The 23,043-nt window shown below is 46.2% G+C and overlaps 2 protein-coding genes across 2 annotated transcripts in view; one reads left to right on the forward strand and one right to left on the reverse strand.

The window, feature by feature from the left end:
• Positions 1–15,699, forward strand: part of LOC135820245 (uncharacterized) — a 107,506-nt gene extending 91,807 nt beyond the window's left edge. The window contains exons 16-17 of the mRNA XM_065333562.1: positions 5,838–6,064; positions 15,228–15,699. Coding sequence (XP_065189634.1) covers positions 5,838–6,052 — 215 coding nt within the window. The 3' untranslated portion in view covers positions 6,053–6,064; positions 15,228–15,699. The remainder of the gene's footprint in view (positions 1–5,837; positions 6,065–15,227) is intronic.
• On the reverse strand, positions 6,903–9,761 carry LOC135820246 (uncharacterized protein K02A2.6-like). The gene has a single exon (XM_065333563.1). The coding sequence runs from the start codon at positions 9,759–9,761 to the stop codon at positions 6,903–6,905; it is 2,859 nt and encodes a 952-aa protein (XP_065189635.1).
• Positions 15,700–23,043: the final 7,344 nt, after the last annotated feature.

Raw genomic sequence — 23,043 nt, forward strand, 5'->3', positions numbered from 1 at the left:
CATGCCCACTGCCTATGAAAATGCTAGAACCTCGTGTAGCCAGTTCGCGGACGACACCGCACTAATTGCCATTGCAGGCAGCTACATTGAGTGTGAGGCTGCGCTACAAAGAAGCGTCGATGCCGCAGCAGAATGGCCAGAGCGCTGGCACCTGCTAGTCAACAAAACGAAAACCGTCATCCTCCCGTTCTACCATGCTAACCGACCCCCACCACGACTACCCAAAATAAAACTTGGGCAAACCCTACTAGAAACGGTAACACAACATCATCACCTCGGCATCATCTTTCAGCACGACTTACGATGGTCAGTCCACCTTGACTTTGTGCTGAAGAAAGCCATAACATCTTTTAATATTCTCTTTAGGCTCAAATCAACTCTACACACTAAATCACTCTCTCTCTTTCTCATTTACAAAACATATATCCTGCCTATAATTGAATATGCATGCATTGCTGTTACCCCGCTCTCAATCGCAGCCCTCGACCGTCTTGAGCGAATCCAGCGCAATGCGGCCAGAATCTGCCTCTGTCTTCCCCTTTACACTCCTCTGGATCATTCAACACTGCTCCATTGGCTCAAATGGCCGACAATGTTCTCTCGCCACAAGTTAAGCTCACCCTTGTTGCACATTCCATAAAATACCAATATGCCCACAACACATATGCATGCCCAACACCCCCACTCAAGTTACGGCCCAGTACAGCCTTCGACACACACGCACTGGGCACCTCCCACCCTCCAGAACTGATCGCTGTAAAGACTCCCCACTGTACAAGTCTCCAGAATACTACAATGCCCTCCCTGCTAGCATCCGTGACGTCTCCTCCCGACCTGCTTTCAAACAAGAAATCTGCTCACTGCTGATTTACTCAATCTGCTCCTGCAGCGCTCACCCTCTCCCATACTTGTAAAATTCAAAGTGATGTAAATCACTTTCCAACTGCATAGCCCGCAATCTCACCTTCTTATAAATTTATCTCTTATTGGTGATGGTGCCATCATGAGAATAAAGAATTCAAAATTCAAAAGCGACTCTCGCTAAATCAAAATTCTAGAGCAATACATTATCTTAAACCCTACAGCCCCACACTTCTATCCCACGTGCAAACCTGTCTTCTCAAACAACAACACGCACCCCAATGCCGACACACCACCCTCAAACACACCTAAACCCCAATCCAACACAGCAGGCGACTCAAACCTGTGTATTCTTTCCCTCAACTGCCGATCAATCGTCAACAAGGTTGCGGAATTGACACTCCAGGCATCAACTTACTCTGTGGACATAATCTGCTTGTGCGAAACGTGGCTCAGTCCCCAACAACAATTGGCTCTGGCCGGATTCACCGTTTTCCGTAGGGATCGACTTGTCAATGCTTCAAGCAGGGGCCATGGTGGCGTTGCTGTCCTCGTTCGTAACGACCGTTTCTGCTATGTAAAGCATCGCCTAGACCTTGATCAAGATGGACGTGAGGCCACCTGGGTAGAACTGAGAATGCCCGGCTCGCCAGCAGCAGCATCCCTGTTAATCTGCTGCACCTACGGTGTCCCGACATATCACCGAACGACAATTCACTGAGCGACAGTTCACCGACTGACAGCTCACCGAACGACAGCTCACCGAATACCCAGTTCACAGAATGCCCATTTCACCGAATGCACAACTCACAGAATGACAGTTCACCGAGCGGCCAATTCGCTGAACAGACATTTCACCGAAAGAAAGAAAAAATAAAGAAGGAGGGAGAATTTTGAATTTTTAAATATATTTCAAGGATTCCCCAGAGGCCATTAAGCCTATCGAGGCGGTTTCCATTTACATGTATGTACAGAGGTGAGCAGATCAATGAGGAACAATAGACAAGCAATGAAAATGTTGCAATTCCAGCTAATCACTCCACAACGTTGAAGGTCAGGTTGTGTGCAATTCCTCTGAGGAATTCAAAGGTGGTCGTACCTCGAATGAGTGAAGTAGGGTCCTCAGCCTTCTGTCACAGTTTGCGTGTTTCTTCTTTCTTTTCGCTGCACCGTAGCCAGCCACCAGCCTCCCGCCCTCACGTTCAGTTGAGCTTTGTTCCTGGACAAATTCGTCGATAACTTTCCATATCATCGGGTGGCGGCACAAAACAACTGAGGTGAATCTCCTGTGCCATCCTCCATGAGCGTTGTTAGTCCTGTCCTCTCCACCAAGGCTACATTCGTAAACGTTCCACAAGGGGATCGGAAACATTGGCGTCCGTCGTTGTCCACTGATTTCGTCTTGAAGTTCCGATGTAATATTGCTCAAAGTAGGCAACGACTTCAAGGGCTCCCACCTCATCTGGCAGAAAGTCCTCCAAACATCGCCTGTGGGCACAAAGGCTAATGCTGGCAACATCCAAATTTGCACAACGAACTGAGGATTTTGGCCCTACCGTTCTTGAAGGCCATACGCCTGCACATGCCGATAGATTTTTTGGCAGAGGTGAAAAGAGCATCCTCTCGTCACTACATCCGGAAACTTCACCTTAAAGGCTTTGATAGCTGCCAATTCAAAGTCGGTAACGACGGTGGTTGGCTCCAAAGCCTCCTTGTGGCCAATTAGCATCTGCAGTAGCTCCTCATAGATCGCTTGCGTATTTTTGTGCTTACCATTTTGGTCACAAATTAACCGTGGAAATGTAGTCAATTTTGCACGCAAACCCGACACATGCACATGCACTCAGTGGTTATGCGACGACTGACTGTACATGTACTACATTTGCCACATTACGTGCAACCAGCGCCAGTATGTCAGTGCCAGCATTTCAGCCCGGCGAAACTGAGCGCCAGTGAAGTTAGCCTGACCAGTCATTACAATTATTTACAGAAGAATTTCGGTGAGCTGTCTTGTCGGTGATATAGCCATTCAGAGAAATGTCTTTTTGTGAAGTGTCTTTCGGTGAATTGTCCAGTCGGTGGATTGTCCATTCGATGATTTGTCTTTCGTTGAAGTGTCTTTCGTTGAAGTGTCTTTCGGTGAGTTGTCATTCGGTGAATGGTCGGTAAACCTACAGACCCCCATCTCAGACAGTCCCAACCACCACGTCATTCTGTGAATGCATTGAGGATTGCCGAAAGACAAATCATCGAATGGACAATCCACCGACTGGCCAATTCACCGAAAGACACTTCACAGAAAGACATTTCACCGAATGGCTATATCACCGACAAGACAGCTCACCGAAATTCTACTGTAACTTGTAATGACTGGTTCCTAGTCAGGCTAACTTCACCGGCGCTGAGTTTCACAGGGCTGAAATGCTGGCACTGACGTACTGCCACTACTGGCGCTGGTTGCACGTTATGTGGCAAATGTAGTACATGTACAGTCAGTCGTCGCATAACCACTGAGTGCATGTGTCGGGTTTGCGTGCAAATATTACTACATTTCCACGGTTAAGTTGTGACGAAAATGACCAAACTGGCAAGCACAAAAATTACAAAGATGGAAGAATAGCTCTGAAAAGCAGCGAGTTTTTACTGAATCAATCCCCTATTCCAATCATCACCACTGGTAAGAGTAAAACACTGTGTTAGCTGGTTGAAACATCAACAGTAAGGGTTCATTTTAGTACGTTTTGGGTGAAAAATATGAGACAATCAAAACCGTAATGATTAGCTAGATCCATCGCTTTTTGGTATAATCGTTTCAACCCTAGTAAACATTACACAAACGTGTAAACATTACATGGTCAATTAAATCCGATAAAAGCTCCGTGGTAGCGAGGTCTGACTGTATATCAACCAGCCTTCTATTGTCAAAAATTCAAAATTCTTCAACGTTGTGGAGTGATTGCAACATTTTCGCTGCTTGTCTATTGTTCTTCATTGATCTGCTCACCCCTGTAGACAAATGGAGACCTCCTCGATAGGCTTAGTGGCCTCTGAGGAATCCTTGAAATATATTTAAAATCCAAAATTCTCTCCGTCCTTCATTGTTTTTTCTTTCTTTCGGTGAAATGTCTGTTCGTCGAATTGGCTGCTCGGTGAACTGTCATTCTGTGAGTTGTGCATTCGGTGAAATGGGCATTCTGTGAACTGGGTATTCGGTGAGCTGTCGTTCGGTGAGCTGTCGCTCGGTGAACTGTCGCTCGGTGAACTGTCGTTCGGTGATATGTCGGGATACCGCCTGACCAAAGTCAACTTGTCATCTACAACGGTCGCTTTGAATGGTGACTTTAACGCACGCAACAGTGATTGGTGTGCCAGTGACACAACAAACACTGCCGACAAGGCTATAGCAAATTTATTGTCCTGCTTCGGACTCGCCCAAGTAGTCAATTTTACAACTCACACGGCCACGTCAGGCTCATCGTCGTGCCTTAAATTGCTCGCTAAAAATTATTCCGACCTGGTAATTTCAGTTTCGCCTACTCCATCCCTAGGGGCTTCTGACCACTGCCCAATACTATTCCGTTTCTGGATCCTGGGGTTCACTTCTGCCAGAGACTCGCCTGACTCCCGCTCCCTGGCCAACACTGTCAACTATGCATTCAAATGTGTCCCCGCCCACATTTGGTCAGCAATCAACAATACCTTGATGTCCACTCCATGGGACCGCAAGCTGTCATCGGTCGATGTCGATGACGCAATGGAAGGATTTAGTTCGGTGCTCAGCCGCGTTTTTGCCCCGTACCTTTCTGATTATCAATACAGCGATCCCTCCGCTGGGTACTGAGGAAAATCCAGCTGTTGATACCCTCCATGGGTTGGTAATGAACTTTGAGCAGTAAATTTGACCTGCACAGCGCGAGCATGAATACCCCTCCCCAGCAAATATTCACGCCTACAAGCGCCGAAGAAATAATGTTAAGTCCCTTACCAGATCAGCCTACAGAAATTACATCCGCTCTATCCGAGCCACACTCACTGATCCCAACGCCCGACACTCTACAGCACCTTCCCATCAGTTACAGACAGAGGGGGTATAGGGACTTCCGTAGGTTTCTGCATATGCACGAATTTGTAGAGTGTCGGGCGTTGAGAATCAGTGAGTGTGGCTTGCACACATTTTTGGACTTGCACTTGTTACAATACATACATCTCAATTTGAGCACTTCAACTCTCAATACTATTCTTGGGCGCTTTGAGATAGGTTTCACTTCTTTTGCTCCGTTGTCTGTATTGTCACCTTCCATTGGCAGTACCTTTAAAACAATAAGAGGACAGAGAAAGTGTTTAAAATCTGAGTTTCACGCACTAAGCGATCATCAGAAGACAGCAATAAGTAAATCTGGATCAGTATTGGTATTTAAACCCAAAAAGCAAAGTGTAAATGACTGCGTCACGGCGAAAATCAAAAAATTGTGAATGGCGGCAGTGCAAAACGTAAATGACCCCATCATGGGGCAAATCATAAAGTGCGAATGACAGCAGTGGTGGAAGGCGACAACCCCTTTTTTTTTCGATTTGCCCCATGATGCAGTCATTTACGCTTTGCACTGCCGCCATTAGCAACTTTTTGATTTGCGCCATGATGCAGCCATTTACACTTTGCTTTGTGGGTATATAAACCAATACTGATCCAGAGTTACTCATTGCTGTTGTCTGATGATCGCTTAGTGCGTGAAACTCAGAGTCAGAGTCTCTGCCCTCTTATTGTTTGAACCAGCTCTGCCTCTCGGTATTGAGCACTCTCTTGGCCAGCTTGGAACCTCTCTGTTTTGCAGTACATGTACCTTCCACTCAGGTCTTTGCAGGTCTTTGCAGGTCTTTGCAGGTCTTTGCAAGTGAAAATAAAACTCTGCAGGGGACTTCTAACATTCTAAGGAAATAGTTCTATTCTGCGCTATTTTACCTTTCCAATGCTTTAGGAAAGATGCGTCAAAAGGAGAATGAAGCGAAGAGACTTGCAAAGAAACAGGCAGGAAGTGGAAATGGAGGATCGGGCGAGGGCAACAGCATAGAACAATCCCCGTTTGAGGAGGGCCCTGCCAGTGAAGCATCCCAATCGGTGGAGAGCCTCGCCGGCAAAACATCCCAATTGTCCAAAAATGGGACCAAAGAATCAACAGTTCTTCAAGCGTAACTTCACAAGAGGGTAAGAGATGCACTGCTATAGTTTTCGGACCATTAATTAAGGGGATGTAATGTTGGACTCAGTATAAAGTCCATACACTATAGAATGTCCAGAACCCTATAATACAGAGTCCATTGGTCCAAAATCCACTACACAGAGTTCAGGAGTCCGCTTAATTTTGGTCAGCTCCATCCAGCCTCGCAATCCCCTATAACGAGTACACTTTTTCTACAAGTCCCCCATTCACGGTCCAGAAGTCCAGTTCATCCAGTCACGCCGTCCTGTGTGTAGTGCCCGAAAGAGAACAAACACCTTTTCAGTTTTGCTTGCCTCGTGGCAGCGCATTCCTTTCTTCACTTCAGCCATGGCTGCCAGTTCTGCTGTGCAGTTGCTGGCAGTAATCTGTCTCAAGGTGTTATGTCCCCTTGCGGACTAACATTCCATTACACTCATGCATTCTCACTGACACACACAAACACTAGCAATTCGGAAGACATTCCTCTTGGTCAGGTAAAGTAACAACAACAACCATATGCGAGCATGCGCAATACAGTAACAAACGGTGTAGTAGATATATAATGACTAACTTGCATACACAACAACTGCCCCCTTTCAAGAATGTTCCAGGGAATATTCTACCACAATTAAATACCTCAAAATCGTTGAAGCAACACATAAAATAAGTTCATCAATCCACCGTACGTGAATTCTTAAACTTTGACACAGCACTACAATAACATAATCTGACGCAGGAATCCGTCAGTCCATATTAGCAATACCAAGGATCTTGCACACTATTGTACATGGTAATAATTACTAGTTCGCTAAACAGTCCAGCAATGACATATCAGGGAACGGCTCAAAACTGTTCAATCAGTCTATCCGGACGAACACTACGCCGAGACGAACGTCTAACAGTGGTTTCACAGGGAGTATTCTCGACCTGTGGTAAACCAACTTCAGGAGCAGACTGCTCACAAGGAGGATCCGCCTCAACTTGTACAGTAGCAGACTGTGGCGAGACGCTAGCCGGAAAATCACTGGCCAGTGACGACTCTGCTACGTCTGACAGCACTGGTGACGGTGACGTCTGATCGATTGTATCCAACAGTGGTTCTGGCAGCGATGCACTCAAGCTTGCCGGAACTGACCGTAGACGCAACTGATCTCGGTGACGCTTCCACAACACATCACCCACTTGTACTTCATAGTTGTAGTCACTGAGGACACGCACAATTCGTCCCGGGACCCAACGATTACCTTTGCCGAAATTCAGCGCAAACACAGAGTCGCTCTCTGTGAACGCTGGCTTGACGCGATTTCCGTCCTCATAAGCCTTTGCTTGTTGACGTACCTGCGAGGGACGCAGAGCACTGAGCCGCGTGCGTGGCTGGCGTCCAAACATCATCTCCGCAGGTGTTCTGCCGGCATGGTTGGTTGTCGTGCGGTACGTTAGCAGAAACCTGTCGAGCCGAGCTTGCAGTGGTTCGCTCGTTGCACCCATTTCCTTCAACTTCTGCTTAAACACACCCACATAGCGCTCAGCAAGTCCATTCGTAGCCGGATGGCCTGGAGCCGTCAGGGTGTGCACAATGTCGTTGGCACGGAGGAAAGCCTTGAATTCCTCGCTCGTGAATTGGGTTCCATTATCTGAAACAAGATGCTCCGGCAGACCAAACACAGAGAACACGTGCCGCAGAGCGGCAATAGTGGTTGCAGACGTGGCATTAGACATTGCAATTACATCCAGATACTTTGTGTATGCTTCCACCACAACCAGGAACATCTTGCCCATGAATGGTCCTGCAAAGTCGATATGCACCCGTTTCCATGGACCGTTTGGCCATGACCAGGTTCCCGACTTGGCAGGTGGACATTTTGCACTTTCTTGGCATTGAGCACATGCCTTGACCAACATTTCAATCTCTTGATCCACATTTGGCCACCATAAGTACCGTCGTGCCATTTGCTTGGTTTTGACCATGCCAAAGTGCTCCGTGTGCAAATCACGTAGCAATACTATTCTTAGTGATTTGGGTATGACAACTCGTTGTCCCCACAATAGGATACCATCTTCGTCAGACAGCTCATCCCTCTTATTGTGGTAAGACCGAAACGATTGGGGTACTGAGCTAGGCCAACCATTCACCACATAGTAGAGCACCTTAGATAGCTCAGGGTCACGAGCTGTTTCCGATTTCACTACGTCTGCTTTGATTATCGTATCTTCCTCCACTAGCAAGACACGAACCGTAACCATTTCCTCTGCAGACGGACTGATATTCTCACACGGTTGCCTAGACAGGAAATCCGCGTAGACATTTTCCTTGCCTGGCAAATACTTGATCTCATAATCATAGCCAGCTAGCATTAGTGCCCATTTCTTGATGCGAGCTGATGCAAGTGTAGGAACTGGTTCGTTGTTTCCCAGTAACTTCAATAGTGGTTGGTGGTCGGTTTGAAGCGTGAAGTGGCGCCCTAGCAAGTATTTCTGGAACTTCGTAACACCGAAAACCACAGCTACGGCTTCCCGTTCGATTTGTGCATAACGCGATTCAGCCGGTGTCAATTTCCTTGACACGTAAGCAACCGGCAAAACATCACCATTCGTTTGCCTTTGCAATAGTACGGCACCTAGACCCATTGGAGAAGCGTCCACCTGGAGTGTGACTGGCTTCTTGACATCGTAGTGTGCTAATAGCGTATGCTCACACATTGCATCTTTCAAGGCCTGGAATGCATCTTCCTCTGCCTTGCTCCATTGCCATTTCATTTCTTTCCTGAGCAGGTTGTACAGTGGTGCCGCAATCTCTGCGAACCGAGGTACAAATTTCCGTTGAAAATTGGCCGCACCCAGAAAAGAGTACAATTCATTCACGTTGTTAGGCGGCTTTGCGACTTTCAAGGCATTCACTCGATCAGGCGAGGGTGCGATTCCCTGCGCGGTTACCTGATGACCGAGGTACGTTAGCTTATCCGCCATGTAGCTGAACTTCTTAGGATTGAGCTTGAATCCTTTCTCATTTAGGCAAGATAGCACTTGATCCACATTTTTCTCATGGATCTCCTCATCACGACCAGTACACAACACATCGTCGATGTAGCCCCCGCATCCTGGCAAATCGCTAAGGATTTCTTCCATTACCCGTTGGAAAATAGATACGGCGCTGTGAAAACCAAAAGGGAGTCGTTTGTACTGATACAACCCCTGCATGGTATTGATCGTGGTGTACTTCCGACATTCAGGTGCTATCTCTAGCTGGTGGTAGGCTTGCGACAAATCCAGCTTCGTGAATTTAGACCCCGGGCCCAATTTGTGCAATAGCTCCTCAAGAGTGGGTAGCGGGTATTGCTCGCATTTAGAATGCAGATTGATAGTGCCACTGTAGTCACCACAGATTCTCAACCCACCTCCTGATTTCTCTACCGTGACAGTGGGGGAGGCCCATTCTGAATGCTTGACTTTCTCGATTATACCATCTGCTTCCAATTTATTCAGAGCCTCAACATAGCTCTCCCGAATTGACAGTGGTACCGGCCTTGCCTTTCGGTAAACAGGGCTCTCATCAGACACATGCAATTTCACCTGCACGCCTTTCACCTTTCCCACTTCTGAGGTGTCGAACAACCCTGGGTATTTCTCATTGAATTTAGCGCCAGACTTTTCGACCTGGTGCACTTCGAAAATTGATTTCCAGGGGAGTTTGAACAAAGCCATTGCATCTCTGCCCAGAATAGATGGACGGTTTCCATTTGTAACCCTCACCAATAGTGTGTGCAATTGTGTGCCCATTCGAACTCCATTTCCGCTTCCCCCAGACAATTAATCACATCTCCAGAGTAGGACACAAGGTTGATACTGGATTCCATCAGGTTACTCAGCACACCATTGCATTGCAAGAAATCTGCCCTGCTGAGAATCGTGACAGCACTTCCCGTATCAATCTCCATTTGGATAGTGGTACCCATTACATCTAATGACACAGTGTACGGTAGTCGCCCCATTGCATTTACACTATACATGGTGACATCGGGTTTACTAGCACATGGAACGAACTCACCAATTTCTTCCGCGATGTGATGGACGGTTTGTCCAGACTTCTTCTTGCGGCAAGCTCTCTCGATGTGACCCACTGTACCACACGCGTGACACGCGTGACACTTCACACTGGCGCGAACGAACGGCGTGGACGGACTGCGCCGTCAATTGTTCCGACTCTCTCGATGCAGTTTCGTAGGCTGATGCCATCGTCACAATGTCCGCCAAACTTGAGGTCTCCTTTGCTTTTGACAATATCTCCTTCGTAACACTCATCGACTTCAACCCACTGACAAACTGGTCTCGGAGTGCCCTGTCTGTTAGATATTGCATGCGTCTTCACTCTGTACATTGTCTCTGATTTTGACAGCTGCACTTTCGATGCATTTCTAGTATTTATTGCTACTGTGTGTTACCGTTGGACAACACTACGATTTATTGTTACATGTACGTTTTATGTCAAGTCGACCCTGTTCCCATTCGTTTTCTAGTTCTATACTTACTGCCATGACTTGTCCCGTTTATGGTTATACAGTCTTCTTCTTTTCCCGTCGTATTGCTTTCGTTTACCGGAGACTTCTACGGTATGTCTCTATTCGCCTCCACGATGTCCTTATCCTGACACTAGCATTTTCTGCGTCGCGTACGGCTGGTGGGAATATCTACCCCAGCCGTCGTGATGTAGGCGCTTCCTCATCATTACTACTTGGAGGACAGTCACGAGTTTGAGTATCTCTGATACTAATGATAATGATTCTTACTGAAGTATGAGGAGAATTGTTTCCGAGTGGAAAGACACTGAGTGTCTATGTGTAATAACTAAATGAGCTCAACGAAGAGCCAAAACGTCCTTTAGGATTCTACTACTACTAGTATGGGCAGAACCAGAGTAGGATCTCTAAAATTGGTCCTTCGAGCCGGATTCAATGGATGCGAGGTCGAGAAAGGCTGACCAGAGTGTCGCCTTCGCCAAAGCAAGAATCGCGGTTCTGAACGATATCGAAAATGGATCACCTGTAAGTGCTGTCAAACTGTCACTCGTGGAGCTGGACCTAAAAGTACATTGCTTGCTTAGTACATTGCGGGAGGATCCAGAGTTGTTCGAGGAGTATGTAGCAACACAAGAAATGTATGCAAACACAGTGGCTATGGTTAGTGAGTACATGTACGGAATTTGTTCAAACTACAACAGTTCACGTGCGAGCTCTATAAGCGGTGTACAGTACACCCGGAATGCCGATAAGGTGAAAGCATACTTAGCTAGTGTCAGGATAAGGACATCGTGGAGGCGAATAGAGACATACCGTAGAAGTCTCCGGTAAACGAAAGCAATACGACGGGAAAAGAAGAAGACTGTATAACCATAAACGGGACAAGTCATGGCAGTAAGTATAGAACTAGAAAACGAATGGGAACAGGGTCGACTTGACATAAAACGTACATGTAACAATAAATCGTAGTGTTGTCCAACGGTAACACACAGTAGCAATAAATACTAGAAATGCATCGAAAGTGCAGCTGTCAAAATCAGAGACAATGTACAGAGTGAAGACGCATGCAATATCTAACACTCCCTCCGTTGAGGTACAATATCTAACACTGTCCAAATACGCCTGAAACTTACAGTCCATGGCTGCTTGCTTAAGTCTAGCTGCATACTGTGTTGCTGACTCTCCATCCTTTTGACAAATCCTCTGGAATCTATGAGTCGCCGCCAACACACTGACATTAGGCTTGAAGTGCTCTGAAAGCAATTCTCCGAGTTCCTCAAACGTTTTCTGCGTTGGTTTGTCCGGCAGGCAAAGACTCTTCAGAATCGAGTAGTTCTCAGCAGAGAGTTGACTGATCAGGACAGCTGCCTTTTGCGTGTCCGCCGCTCTCTCCTGGTCCGCGGTTGCCCCAGCTGCGACTTGTCCAATACTGTTGGCGATAAAATAAAACGTGAGTCTCTCTACATACTCACGAAAATCACCTTTTTCAAATATTTCAAGCTTCGATCGCGACATCTTCGTCTTTTATCTTCGTCGCCAACTTGTTATGTCCCCTTGCGGACTAACATTCCATTACACTCATGCATTCTCACTGACACACACAAACACTAGCAATTCGGAAGACATTCCTCTTGGTCAGGTAAAGTAACAACAACAACCATATGCGAGCATGCGCAATACAGTAACAAACGGTGTAGTAGATATATAATGACTAACTTGCATACACAACACAAGGTAACCAAGGAGACGTTCAAAATCAAATCTGGAAAGGGTATTGTGGTTCTCTGAAGACGTTTCATCAGTGCGCGGGATGAAACCAGAAATTGGAGAACGAGAAAAGATCAGCACAGTTCAAATCTGATGAGTCAGGTACACTGACAGTGGCAGTCTCTTTCGTTCGACGCCACAAGGATCCCCTGTGCGACTGGCCATGGCTGCCAGTTCTGCTGTGCAGTTGCTGACAGTAAGACGTTTCATCAGTGCATGGGATGAAAGCAGAAAGCGGAGAACGAGAAACGTTCAGCACAGTTCCAATCTGACTAGTCAGATACATTGACAATCTCCTTCGTTCGACGCCACAAGGATACCCTGCTTGACTGGACAAGAGCTGCCTGTACCACCGTGTAAAAAGGCTGTCCAACTACATTGCAGGATGATGACAGGTAAGGAAGCTTTTACTCATTTCCATTGGTCTGCTGTTCTGTAGTTATGCTTGATTTTTTTCCTTTTTCAAGGAACTTATCGCATTTGTTTGATGTTGCTTGAAAGAATGCCCTAAAAGTAATCAACGACTTCGTAATAGTTGCGTGACAATAATATTAGTCCTCAAGGACTGCAAGGACTTTGCATCAATGGTCTTGCTATCATCAATTTTATTTCATGAGAAATGTATTTTTGTGAACACCATGACTCTTCCCAAGCTTCCCAAGCTAATACTTGTATTCCATGAAGTAGCCATTTTGATGTCACAAACATGACCTGTTGTCAGTGACTTCGCCTCGGTACAACAAATCATTGCATTTCCATCTTGGGGAAGACTGTTTGACTGACGGCAATGCTGTACAGATTGTTTAAATCATCTCATTTCAATTTAGATGCAGTGAAGTGAAACACTGCGGAGTACACTACATGTATGTTGGTGTGTCTGTGCGTCTTGAGTGTGCACAAACGATCTTATTCCCCGTATTACTAATAGATTATTGTCCCCACCGTCATCTGTTCACAGGTCTTTGAGTGAATGGATTTTCATTGAACATCACATTCTTTGAGAACTTGGTAGTTGTGTGCTCCCATGCATCATTAGTAAGCGTATCCTTGTGCTAATTATTTTTTTGCAGGTGTGCTGATCTTCAGATGGTTGCGGAACTGAGTGCTGCTGGACATTTGCATGGCCATGAGCAATGATGAAGCTTTCTATTGCACTCTCAGCATGTGCTAGTATTATGCTGACTACTGCACTATGTTACTCTCTTAGTCCTACTGTACACTAGTACATGTATGTAAACGTGCGTGCACCCGTCCTTGTATGCATTCGTTTCGTATCATTATTTGTTATCCCTCTTGACTTTACGTGTAAATGGGTGGACGTTTGCATGACTGTTGGAGTTGCGAGGGTATTGTGTCTCTACTCTTTTCTTGGTGTTTTCTTGGCGTCGTATACATTTGTGTGTGTGTATGTGTGTGTGTGTGTGTGTGTGTGTGTGTGTGTGTGTGTGTGTGTGTGTGTGTCTGTCTGTCTGTCTGTCTGTCTGCGTGCTCGCACGCGCTCAATAATTTGAAAACAATTAATTAATCCTTGGCTCTCCGTCATAGCCTTTCGGTTCTTGTTTTTTTTCTTTCTTAGTATTTTCTTGGCGTTCAAATAATGGACTCTATAGGGGTTGGACATCATATCGGAGCTGGACGCTCCACTGAGTCCAACATATACTATGAGATCATCTTTATTGCTGGCAATTGGGAAGTCAGTCATAAAGTTGGATCATGTTTTGCAACAAGAGCAGATATGCAATTTCCACCATGTCGTCACACCATTCAATTGAATGATTCAAATATAGCAATTATATGTTTCCTCATGGCTTGTACAAATTTGAAAAGGATGTACAATATTCTCTCCTATCAAATCTCTGGTATAAAAATTGAAATAGCAGTTTCAATGTTTGTGTGCCTTAAAGAGATGATGAAGTGGCTGCTGTGGAGCCTCAGGATGTGGGAGAAAGTATAGACAAACAGCTAAATGGTCTTCAGGAACACAGCGGCAGAAGAAGAATCCATATGTACATATGACACGTGGAATCAATTTTAATCACAACATGGATGCTATTCAACACACCCTTTACATTTAAAACAACTTTTGTGTTTGTTCTGCCCATTATCGAAAAGCTCAAGGCATGTTGTATGAATGTAATCTACCTCCAGAACTCTACATGTACTTCAAAAATATATTTAGTTCACGACAGCATCAACATCACACCACTTAAGGTTAAGAAGCTGCGAACAGTTTGGCTATTTGCTGAAATTCTCTCAAACACTACACTACACTGAGCTATTTGGCCACATTCATATTCACCATTCACAAAGGCATTGTGAGTGTGGATTGCGGTAGTGTTTCAAACGATTCACCTTTCATCCACTGCTTATACATGTACATGTGACTTTATCTTTCGAGTGTAGGTGAGTTGTGTGCAAACAATTATATCCTTTCCGTCAAACCAATGAATTCATAATGGCCTGGGGCTCCCCGCGGGCTAGTTTGTACGTGAAGTGTGTGGATTACAGTGAGGGTTTGGTCCCACCCGCTTGTGTGGATTCACAGGAAGCGTGGGTTTGTTGTTGTAGAAGTTTATTTAACGTCGCACCACAAACAGCTTCGAAGTCTGAAGAGAATGTTGACCAGTCTCCGCCTGGACGATGGCTGCACCATAGCTCAGTGGTTAGAGCATCGCTGGCCTCAAGCGATGGTCCCTGGTTCGAGTCCGTCAATTTTTTCTTCAGAATTTTCCCGTTTTCATCTTCTGCTCAAACTTATGGATATGTTACAAATCCCATTAGTTCTACTCATGATTGTGACATTTCCAACTGGCAGGACATTTCTTCAGTTTCTATTGGGTTTTTCCTTGACTCTAGTTCTGTCTTCTAAATGTCTGTTTTACTTCAGGTGAAACTGGGCTTTGCTAATCCAATGGAATAATTTGTACGAATTTTCCAGCCAGAGTATGCATGTATACCTGAGTTGTAGCAGGATGGTGTGTGTGTCTGCATGGAGTTCACCTGCAGAAGGTGTGCTAGTGTCTTGCCACAATGTCAGCAACTGTTACACAACTCATTATCATTTCCCCCTCCCCCCCCCCCCCCATTGTTGTCACTCCCCCAACGTTGATGAAATCAAGTTTGCTTCTTTTTTTCCATTTCCCTTACATTTTCTCATTTTCTTTTCATTTGCCGGTGTGCATTTGTGTCTGCAACTCGTCTGTGATCAAATCGCTGACACGAAAGTGAAGATGCACAACTTCGCTAGTGCTGAAGATTTGGGTTTGAGTACTAAAAGGATGCAAGGAGTCCTAATGTTATCAATACATTTTGGCTTTTCTGTATTCCCTCTAGTCCCTCTCATCTGAGTTTTATGCCCCCCCCCCCCTCTCCCCCGCCGCAGCCACCCGCAATGAGTCATGTAAAAGGAAATGGATTGGATAAATTCTAAAAAATATGCTTTTTTGCTCACTTCTGCATTGAATTGAAATTGATTGAAAATGTTTGAAGTACTTGGTATATTTGTGATGTGAACGTTTACAATCAAATCCAAGTGCGCACGATGGTGTGGGTGCATGCGGTGGTATGGTTGGTTGCGATGTCGCGGAGTGCAAACTAATGTCATGTGTGATTGCAAGTCCTATTTGCTGAAATAGGAGAAAAGCACATGCATGGTGATATGGAGGCCGCTCTTGGATAGCTGAGTGGAAAGGACGGCCATTGGGCTGGCTTGTGCCTCCACAGATGATGGCCAGCCCTTTCTTATATTGCATGCTGCTGATACTGAGTCCCATGGTAGGGATCAAGACTGGAGCTGGATCCGGTGGTCCGCTCGCAATGGCTGTTGTGCTTGTTGTGTACTTGATGGAATGAGCTCACATTTCAAACAGGCCTAAGCCTAATGACAGTGGACTCAGTGGGGAATGCGTTCAGGTTAAGCCGTTAGAACATTAACGCTACCGTTCAATTCGTTTTGTTTGTCTGGTCACTTCTACTACCCTCTCTTCTTGATAGTGTAGTAGGGCCATTTTCTAAGTTACAAAAGGGTAGAGTTTGGTGCGTTTTACCATGATGTCTGCTACGTATGACCAGAAGCAATTCATTTCTTGTTGGCTGAGGATTTTACGAAATTAACAAGTCTTGGACAAAAAGGAGAAGGACGACATGTCATCGTTCAGAAGAAGTAACTAAAACAATCATGATGAAAACATCAAGGAGGAGCAATATTCCTAACACATTGTGAAGAAAAATAAGTATTTTTGGTTTTTTTACGAGAAACCACGAACCTCGAGAACAGAATACTGCATGATAGAGGTGGTTGCAGACGCAACTGTGGTGGTGAAACTGGAGCATCTCCGCAGACCTGAAGTCTCGGCTTCAGCGACACTTCAATGCACCAAGAACTGGGGAGGAGTAGGCACAGGGGGAGGGGAGGGGGGAGTACATTTATATAGAGGAAGGAAAACGGAAAGGTGATACATGTGATAGAGTAAAAAATAAATAAAAAGGGGGGAACCAGGGTGCAAGCGGAGAGGGTGTTCAGGGAGTGTTCAGAGGGCATCTGTGGCTGAGTGCCAGTCTCGGCTGCGGAGAGACTTGTAGGCGCCTTCATTGAATGCCTGCATTCCCTTCTGCGTGGGAAGGTTGCGTAGCAGGGCAGATGGGAGACGATTCCAGTCTTGGATCGTGGCATGGGGGAATGATCGGATCGGAGAGTATGGCTTATCCGAAGAAGAATTGGGCACTGATTCCGATGAGCTACGTCTTGAGCCGATCAGAGAAGAGGAACCGTGTCAACTTTCATAAATAACACCTTCCATATTTGGATATTGGGCTTGATGACGTGTGTACTGCTTAGCTGTCACCATGCTGTGCATGCTCAGCAGTGTAATTGAATGGAAGAAAACAATTACTTTGGTGTTTTGCAGCTCTATTTCGTTCCCTGACGGTAACCAAATCTAGATGTAGGAATCTGTTGAGCAGGATAGTGACACATGTCTTCCCGAAGGCTGTCCAGGCTGCAGTGGTGATGAAGAAAACACGATCGTCACCCCGAGATCGATTCGGTAGCGAATTGGAAAACTCATGTTGAATTATTTGCTTCCACTCCAAGGCAATGTCGAGGTATGAAGGGTGCTTGTGCTGCCTTCCAAAGTGAAGCGGAGATGAACATGGCCTTTCCATAGCTGTTGTTCTACGCCAACATACCTACTCTTGCTGGTACCGTAGTGGCATATTGCAAATTTCGTAGACGAACAACTCTAGTCACTAGTGGATAATGAGCAACACTAACAGGTGAGATTTTTAAATTTGACAAAATTTGTTTTGTTTGAGAACTGACAGGGACAGACAATAGACTCAGTAGGTGTCTCTGCTGCTTCTTTCCCCTCGTTGGTATGGTTGTTCTTGATCGTGCACGTGCTTGAAGTAAAATACAACGAGAGAGCTTGGAAGCTCAGGGCCCTACGCTATGCTTTTTTTGCCTTGATGACCTTATTATTATTATTATTTTGCTTGTTCGCGTTGGCATCAACCTGCATAAAGCAGGTATATAGCCTTCGCTTAAGCTGCCATAAAAAAGAAAGCTCATTCTAAGCGAGAGGGCTAGAGGAAAAGATAACGATAACGAGATACAGAATACAAAGAAATACAATGAGTTAAACATACGTATACAGTTCAAAACAAAACAGAGCAGAGCCAAAGTTACTAATCGGAGTGACAAATGCGTTGGTTCCGATTGATCCATCAATCGACAAAGGGACTAATCCGTTAATATTGCAAAGTAGAAACCGATTGCAGTTGCAGATCTCCAGGCCAGGGCCAGCATATTGCCGATTCTGGATAGGTCTCTGCAGCATTTGATGTGGTAATTATTATCATAATTAGTGATAAAATTGTTAGAGTATCTAGAGTATCTAGTATCTAGAGTATCTAGTATCTAGAGTACCTAGTGTAATTGTATCCGATGTTATTGTTAGAGTATCTAGTGTAATTGTCTAACTTCAGCCACTACACACAGCACACATTAGTTCCTTCCACTTTCGACGATCCTGGGCAAGCTGCCTCAGTGCAACTAGATCCTCGTGTGATGTGAGGGAGTTTGTGGATCTGGAATTTTTCAGGCCGTTGTTGATAGATCGCGGGGTTGATGACCTAGACAAAAAAAAGCATAGGGATGCTATAAATTCTTTAAAAAATTCCTTTTCTTTTAAGACATAACCTGGGATTCGAACCCGCACTATGGCGCCCTGCATGCATCCCCCGGTCTTTAAAAAATTCCTTTTTTTAAGACATAACCTGGGATTCGAACCCGCACTATCGCGCCCTACATGCATTTCCCCATACACTTCGCATTCATACCCATTCTTCCAAGTTGCTTCACGTTATGATCTTGCATTTGAAAGCCCTATTTGAACATGCATTGTGGCCAGCCGTCTTTGATGGTACGGTACGGGAGACGGTGTCGTATTACCCTCGATCGTACCTGTCCCGTGCCTATTCAAATAGGGCTTTCAAACCAGGGAGTAGTACAATATATAGTACTACTCCCTGTTTCAAACGCAAGATCATAACGTGAAGCAACTTGGAAGAATGGGTATGAATGCGAAGTGTATGGGGCCGGGGGAATGCATGTAGGGCGATAGTGCGGGTTCGAATCCCAGGATATGCCTGAAAAATAGGAGAATTGAAAAATTTATAACATCCCTATGATTTTTTGCCGTCAGATACGGGAGTGCGCCAGGCGTGACACAAAAAAACAAACAAACAAACACGCAAACAAATACCAAACGAGAGAGCTTGGAAGTTTAGGGCCCTGCGCTATGCTTTGTTGCCTAGCTCATCGTGCATGTTGTTAGAACTGATGGAAATGTGTTTTCCTTTGATTAGCTACATGATTGTATCGCAAAAACGTTTCAATTAGATACTGAAGTAACGTCTTCTGCATAGCTATGGGACCGGCGCTGACTCTGCCGATCACGGGCGTTCTGGAGTCGACGGGATGTCTGTAGTGACGTTTCCTGGGACTGGCGCTGACTCTGCCGATCACGGGCGTTCTTCTTCTTCTTATTATTATACTGACGGCAACTAACATCCATTCTGATTGCATTTACTCGTCTTCCTACTTCGTATTTCTTTCCAGAAAATCTCCCCATATAGCAGGGAGTCGTTTACATAATATGACTTCCTGCTATACATCTACATGGCTGTATATACGTTATAATTATTATGCTATCGGCCTACACGCGATTCCCGGGCTGGTCGACAGGCGGCCCTGCCAGCCTGCAAGTTGTCGGTCACTGATACAACGAAATTCGAAAGAAAAAGAAAAAAAGGCCCAACCCTGCCTGGCCAGCTATTTGGACTTACGGGGGTCACCATGGCAAATAATAAGTAGTAAAAATGAGCTAGTGTGGCTGTGAAAACAGTCTATATGACAATATTCAGTCAGCCATAATGGATGCCTCCGCGGCGACCACAGCTGCAGATGACGCGACAGGAGCATGGGCAGAAAACATGGATCGGCTGCCACGCACACACATTACACTGGCCCGTATTAGCGCTACGCTAAGACGACACCGGATGAACGCCATGGTGAGGGAGTAGGACTCACCGGTCTTCTCTGCAAGCAACACAGCAATTCTCTTGTACATAGCTGACGCACACTTGCTCATGCCGCCAGTCGTAGAGAACACGGCCGGGACAAACGAGGCATGCTCTACATCACGCAAGCGCTGTTCGTACGAACGCTTCTTTGCCTTCTCATGGCGGGTGTAGGCTGCGGAGACGGAGGAGGAACGAGCCAGCCTGCTAGTGGGATCTCGGCCTCGCACCCAAATCCACACAAAATGTTACTGCACTGAATGCATTCCCCCGATACACTTCGCATATATACTCATTCTCTTGATGGTACCGTACTCTTGATGGTACGGGACAGGTACGGGATAGCGCCAGGCATGTCGATGGCACAAGTACAAGCAAACAAAAATATTGTGGCCAGCTGTCTTTGCTGGTACGGTACAGTACTTGACAGATACGGGATAGCGCCAGGCGTGACACAAACAAACAAACAAACAAACAAACACCAAACGAGAGAGCTTGGAAGCTCAGGGCCCTACGCTATGCTTTGTTACTTAGCTAATCGTGCATGTTGCGGGAACTGATGGAAATGTTTCCTGGAACGGCGCTGACTCTGATCTCTCTGCCGACGTTTCCTGTGACCGGCGCTGACTCGCCCGTTCACGCCTATTTTGGAGACGACGGGATGTCTCTTCCAAAGTATGTTTTTACTGACGCATCCTATCACCTATTCGGCAACTACCATCCATTCTAATTTCATTTCCTCCTCGTCTCCCTATTTCTTTCCAGAAAGTCTCTCTATACATCAGGGAGTCGTACTGTATTGGCAGCTACCCTAACGGGTCACGCCGCCCACCACCCAAGCATGGGTATGATGAGGGACAGTGGCAACAGAAACAAAAAACAGCAAGCAGGGAGAGAAAGCAAGAGAAAGACGGCGATAGTAGTACATCTGGTGTGCGACGTATAGAAAAGAGAGATGACAAGAGATGCGCACAAAATAGGAAACAATAATTATTTTTGCAGTTCTGAAACAATCAACCAGGTGATGGAGTGTGGGCACCCGAAGTCCCACCTGGACTCCACTGGAAGAACATCCCACGCAGGGATATCAGCGATAGGCCAAGCGTTGAAAAACAGCCATGAGGACATATCGTCTAGAAGTCCACCGCGCTCGAACTGAAATTGCAGGTCCAAACAATTTCCCACGCGGCGTCAGGCAGCGTAACTCTTCTCCCTGCATCACCATCCATCTCCAGCAACCGTCTTCACTCACAGCTCATGCCTCTGCCACCACTGTACTCCTCCGAGCTTCGCAGTTTGAAACCATTCGGGGGTCAGCTACACCACCGCGAATGGAGAGACGAGGACGACAATGGTCGTGACTGAAAAGACACTGCCTTGGCGACCGCGTCGCGGAACCCTCGCCCCAGCAAATTCAGAAATACGCCAGGGGCAACTCTGGTGGACCCAGAGCCACCCCCTTGGCAAGACTAGTAAGAGGAACGACTGAAAACTCAGATTAAAACGGCGCTACGAAAAGTGCACCCGTCCCCTTCAAGCACAGTTGCAACACACAGGGAGTCGTATACATGTACATGTACATAATATTGTGGCCAGCTGTTTGTAGCCAGCTGTGTTTGATGGTACGGTACGGTACGGGACAGATACGGGAGCCAGCAAATGGCCAGCTGTGCGATACGGTACGGGACAGATACGGGATAGCGCCAGGCGTGACACAAACAAACAAACAAACAAACAAACAAACACCAAATTAAAGCTGTGTGGACCCTGGCTAGCGCCAGACGTTACTGAAGTAACGTCTTCTGCATAGCTACGGGAATTAAAGCTGTGTGGACCCTGGCTAGCGCCAGACGTTACTGAAGTAATGTCTTCTGCATAGCTACGGGAATAAATACTTCAGTAGAACATGTGGAACATAAATCTAATCAAGCATCAGTACATGTATTGCGAATTTCAACTTCAAACCACATGAAATCAAAATGATCACAAAGTGTATGGAGTCAGGAGGACTCCCTCCCTGTGTTCAACGAACACCTGGCCTGTCCTGTCCTGAACATTGCCATTTCCGGTTACATGTCCCCCTCGTGTGAGGGGCCGACAGACATGGAGAGTTGGGTTGAGGCGCTATGTCGCATCAACGACCTAGTGAGATTTCCTAGCCATTTCATTGATCCATTTGTTGCAGTTGTACTGTAGCTGGAATCCTCGGGTTGACTTGCAACAACGATCGCATTTGCTGCAGTGGGCTCTGCAGCAAGGTAGGGCGAGCCGCTGGCGGGTGTCACACGATGGTCCAGAAGGGGTGGTTTGGTCGTGCACTGGAGTAGCAGATGGGGGCATATCCAGGCATTTGTGGACGGCCAGTCCGCCAGGGCTGCGAAGCCAGCGAAGACATGCGGTGTCAACGAACACATACACACATGTACACACATGCAGTATTGCGCACACACGTTATACTGCGCATCCACATGTGCACATGTGCGTGCACCCCCGTCCCATCCCACAGACACACGCATGCAGCACGCACATTCATACACATGTGCGTGTACCCCCCCCCCCCCCCACACACACACTCCTACCCGTACACATGTGCGTCTACCCCCCCCCCCCCCCCCACACACACACACACGCACATGTGTGCACAGACGGATACACAAACACACGAACACACACACAAGATACGTGTAAGTGTACATGGTCTTCCTGCTGGGCCAGCACAATGGAAAATACCTCCATCAAGATGCTTGATGAAGTGTTATGATAATGGCACTTTTGTTTTTACAAAGAAGTGTGGGAAGGATTACAATACGTTATAATTCATAATTTTTGTTCGCCTTGTACTGTGCAGACCAGAATGCTTCACCATGAACTCCTGGCTTTCCATCGGCATGGTGTTCAGCTGCAGAGGCATCTGGTCCGGGGTGTACAAGTTGCTGGATGGCTGCACTGACACAGGATAGGTTTGCGTTGGCAATGCAATACGGCAGTCATCCCACATTATGAGCTACATGTTTGTGTAATTCATATTGTCGCTCGTCCAGCAACGTCAAGGCTCTGCATGTAAACACAGGAGAACACCATAATATTATACTACTCAGGGGATAATATTCTATAATTTTGGC

The sequence above is a fragment of the Sycon ciliatum genome, chromosome 6 (genome assembly GCF_964019385.1).
Source record: "Sycon ciliatum chromosome 6, ocSycCili1.1, whole genome shotgun sequence".
Classification (NCBI taxonomy): domain Eukaryota; kingdom Metazoa; phylum Porifera; class Calcarea; order Leucosolenida; family Sycettidae; genus Sycon; species Sycon ciliatum.

Bases quoted from the DNA above. Each gene is read 5' to 3' on its own strand.
- LOC135820246 (XM_065333563.1), bottom strand. From the start codon at position 9,761: ATGGCTTTGTTCAAACTCCCCTGGAAATCAATTTTCGAAGTGCACCAG.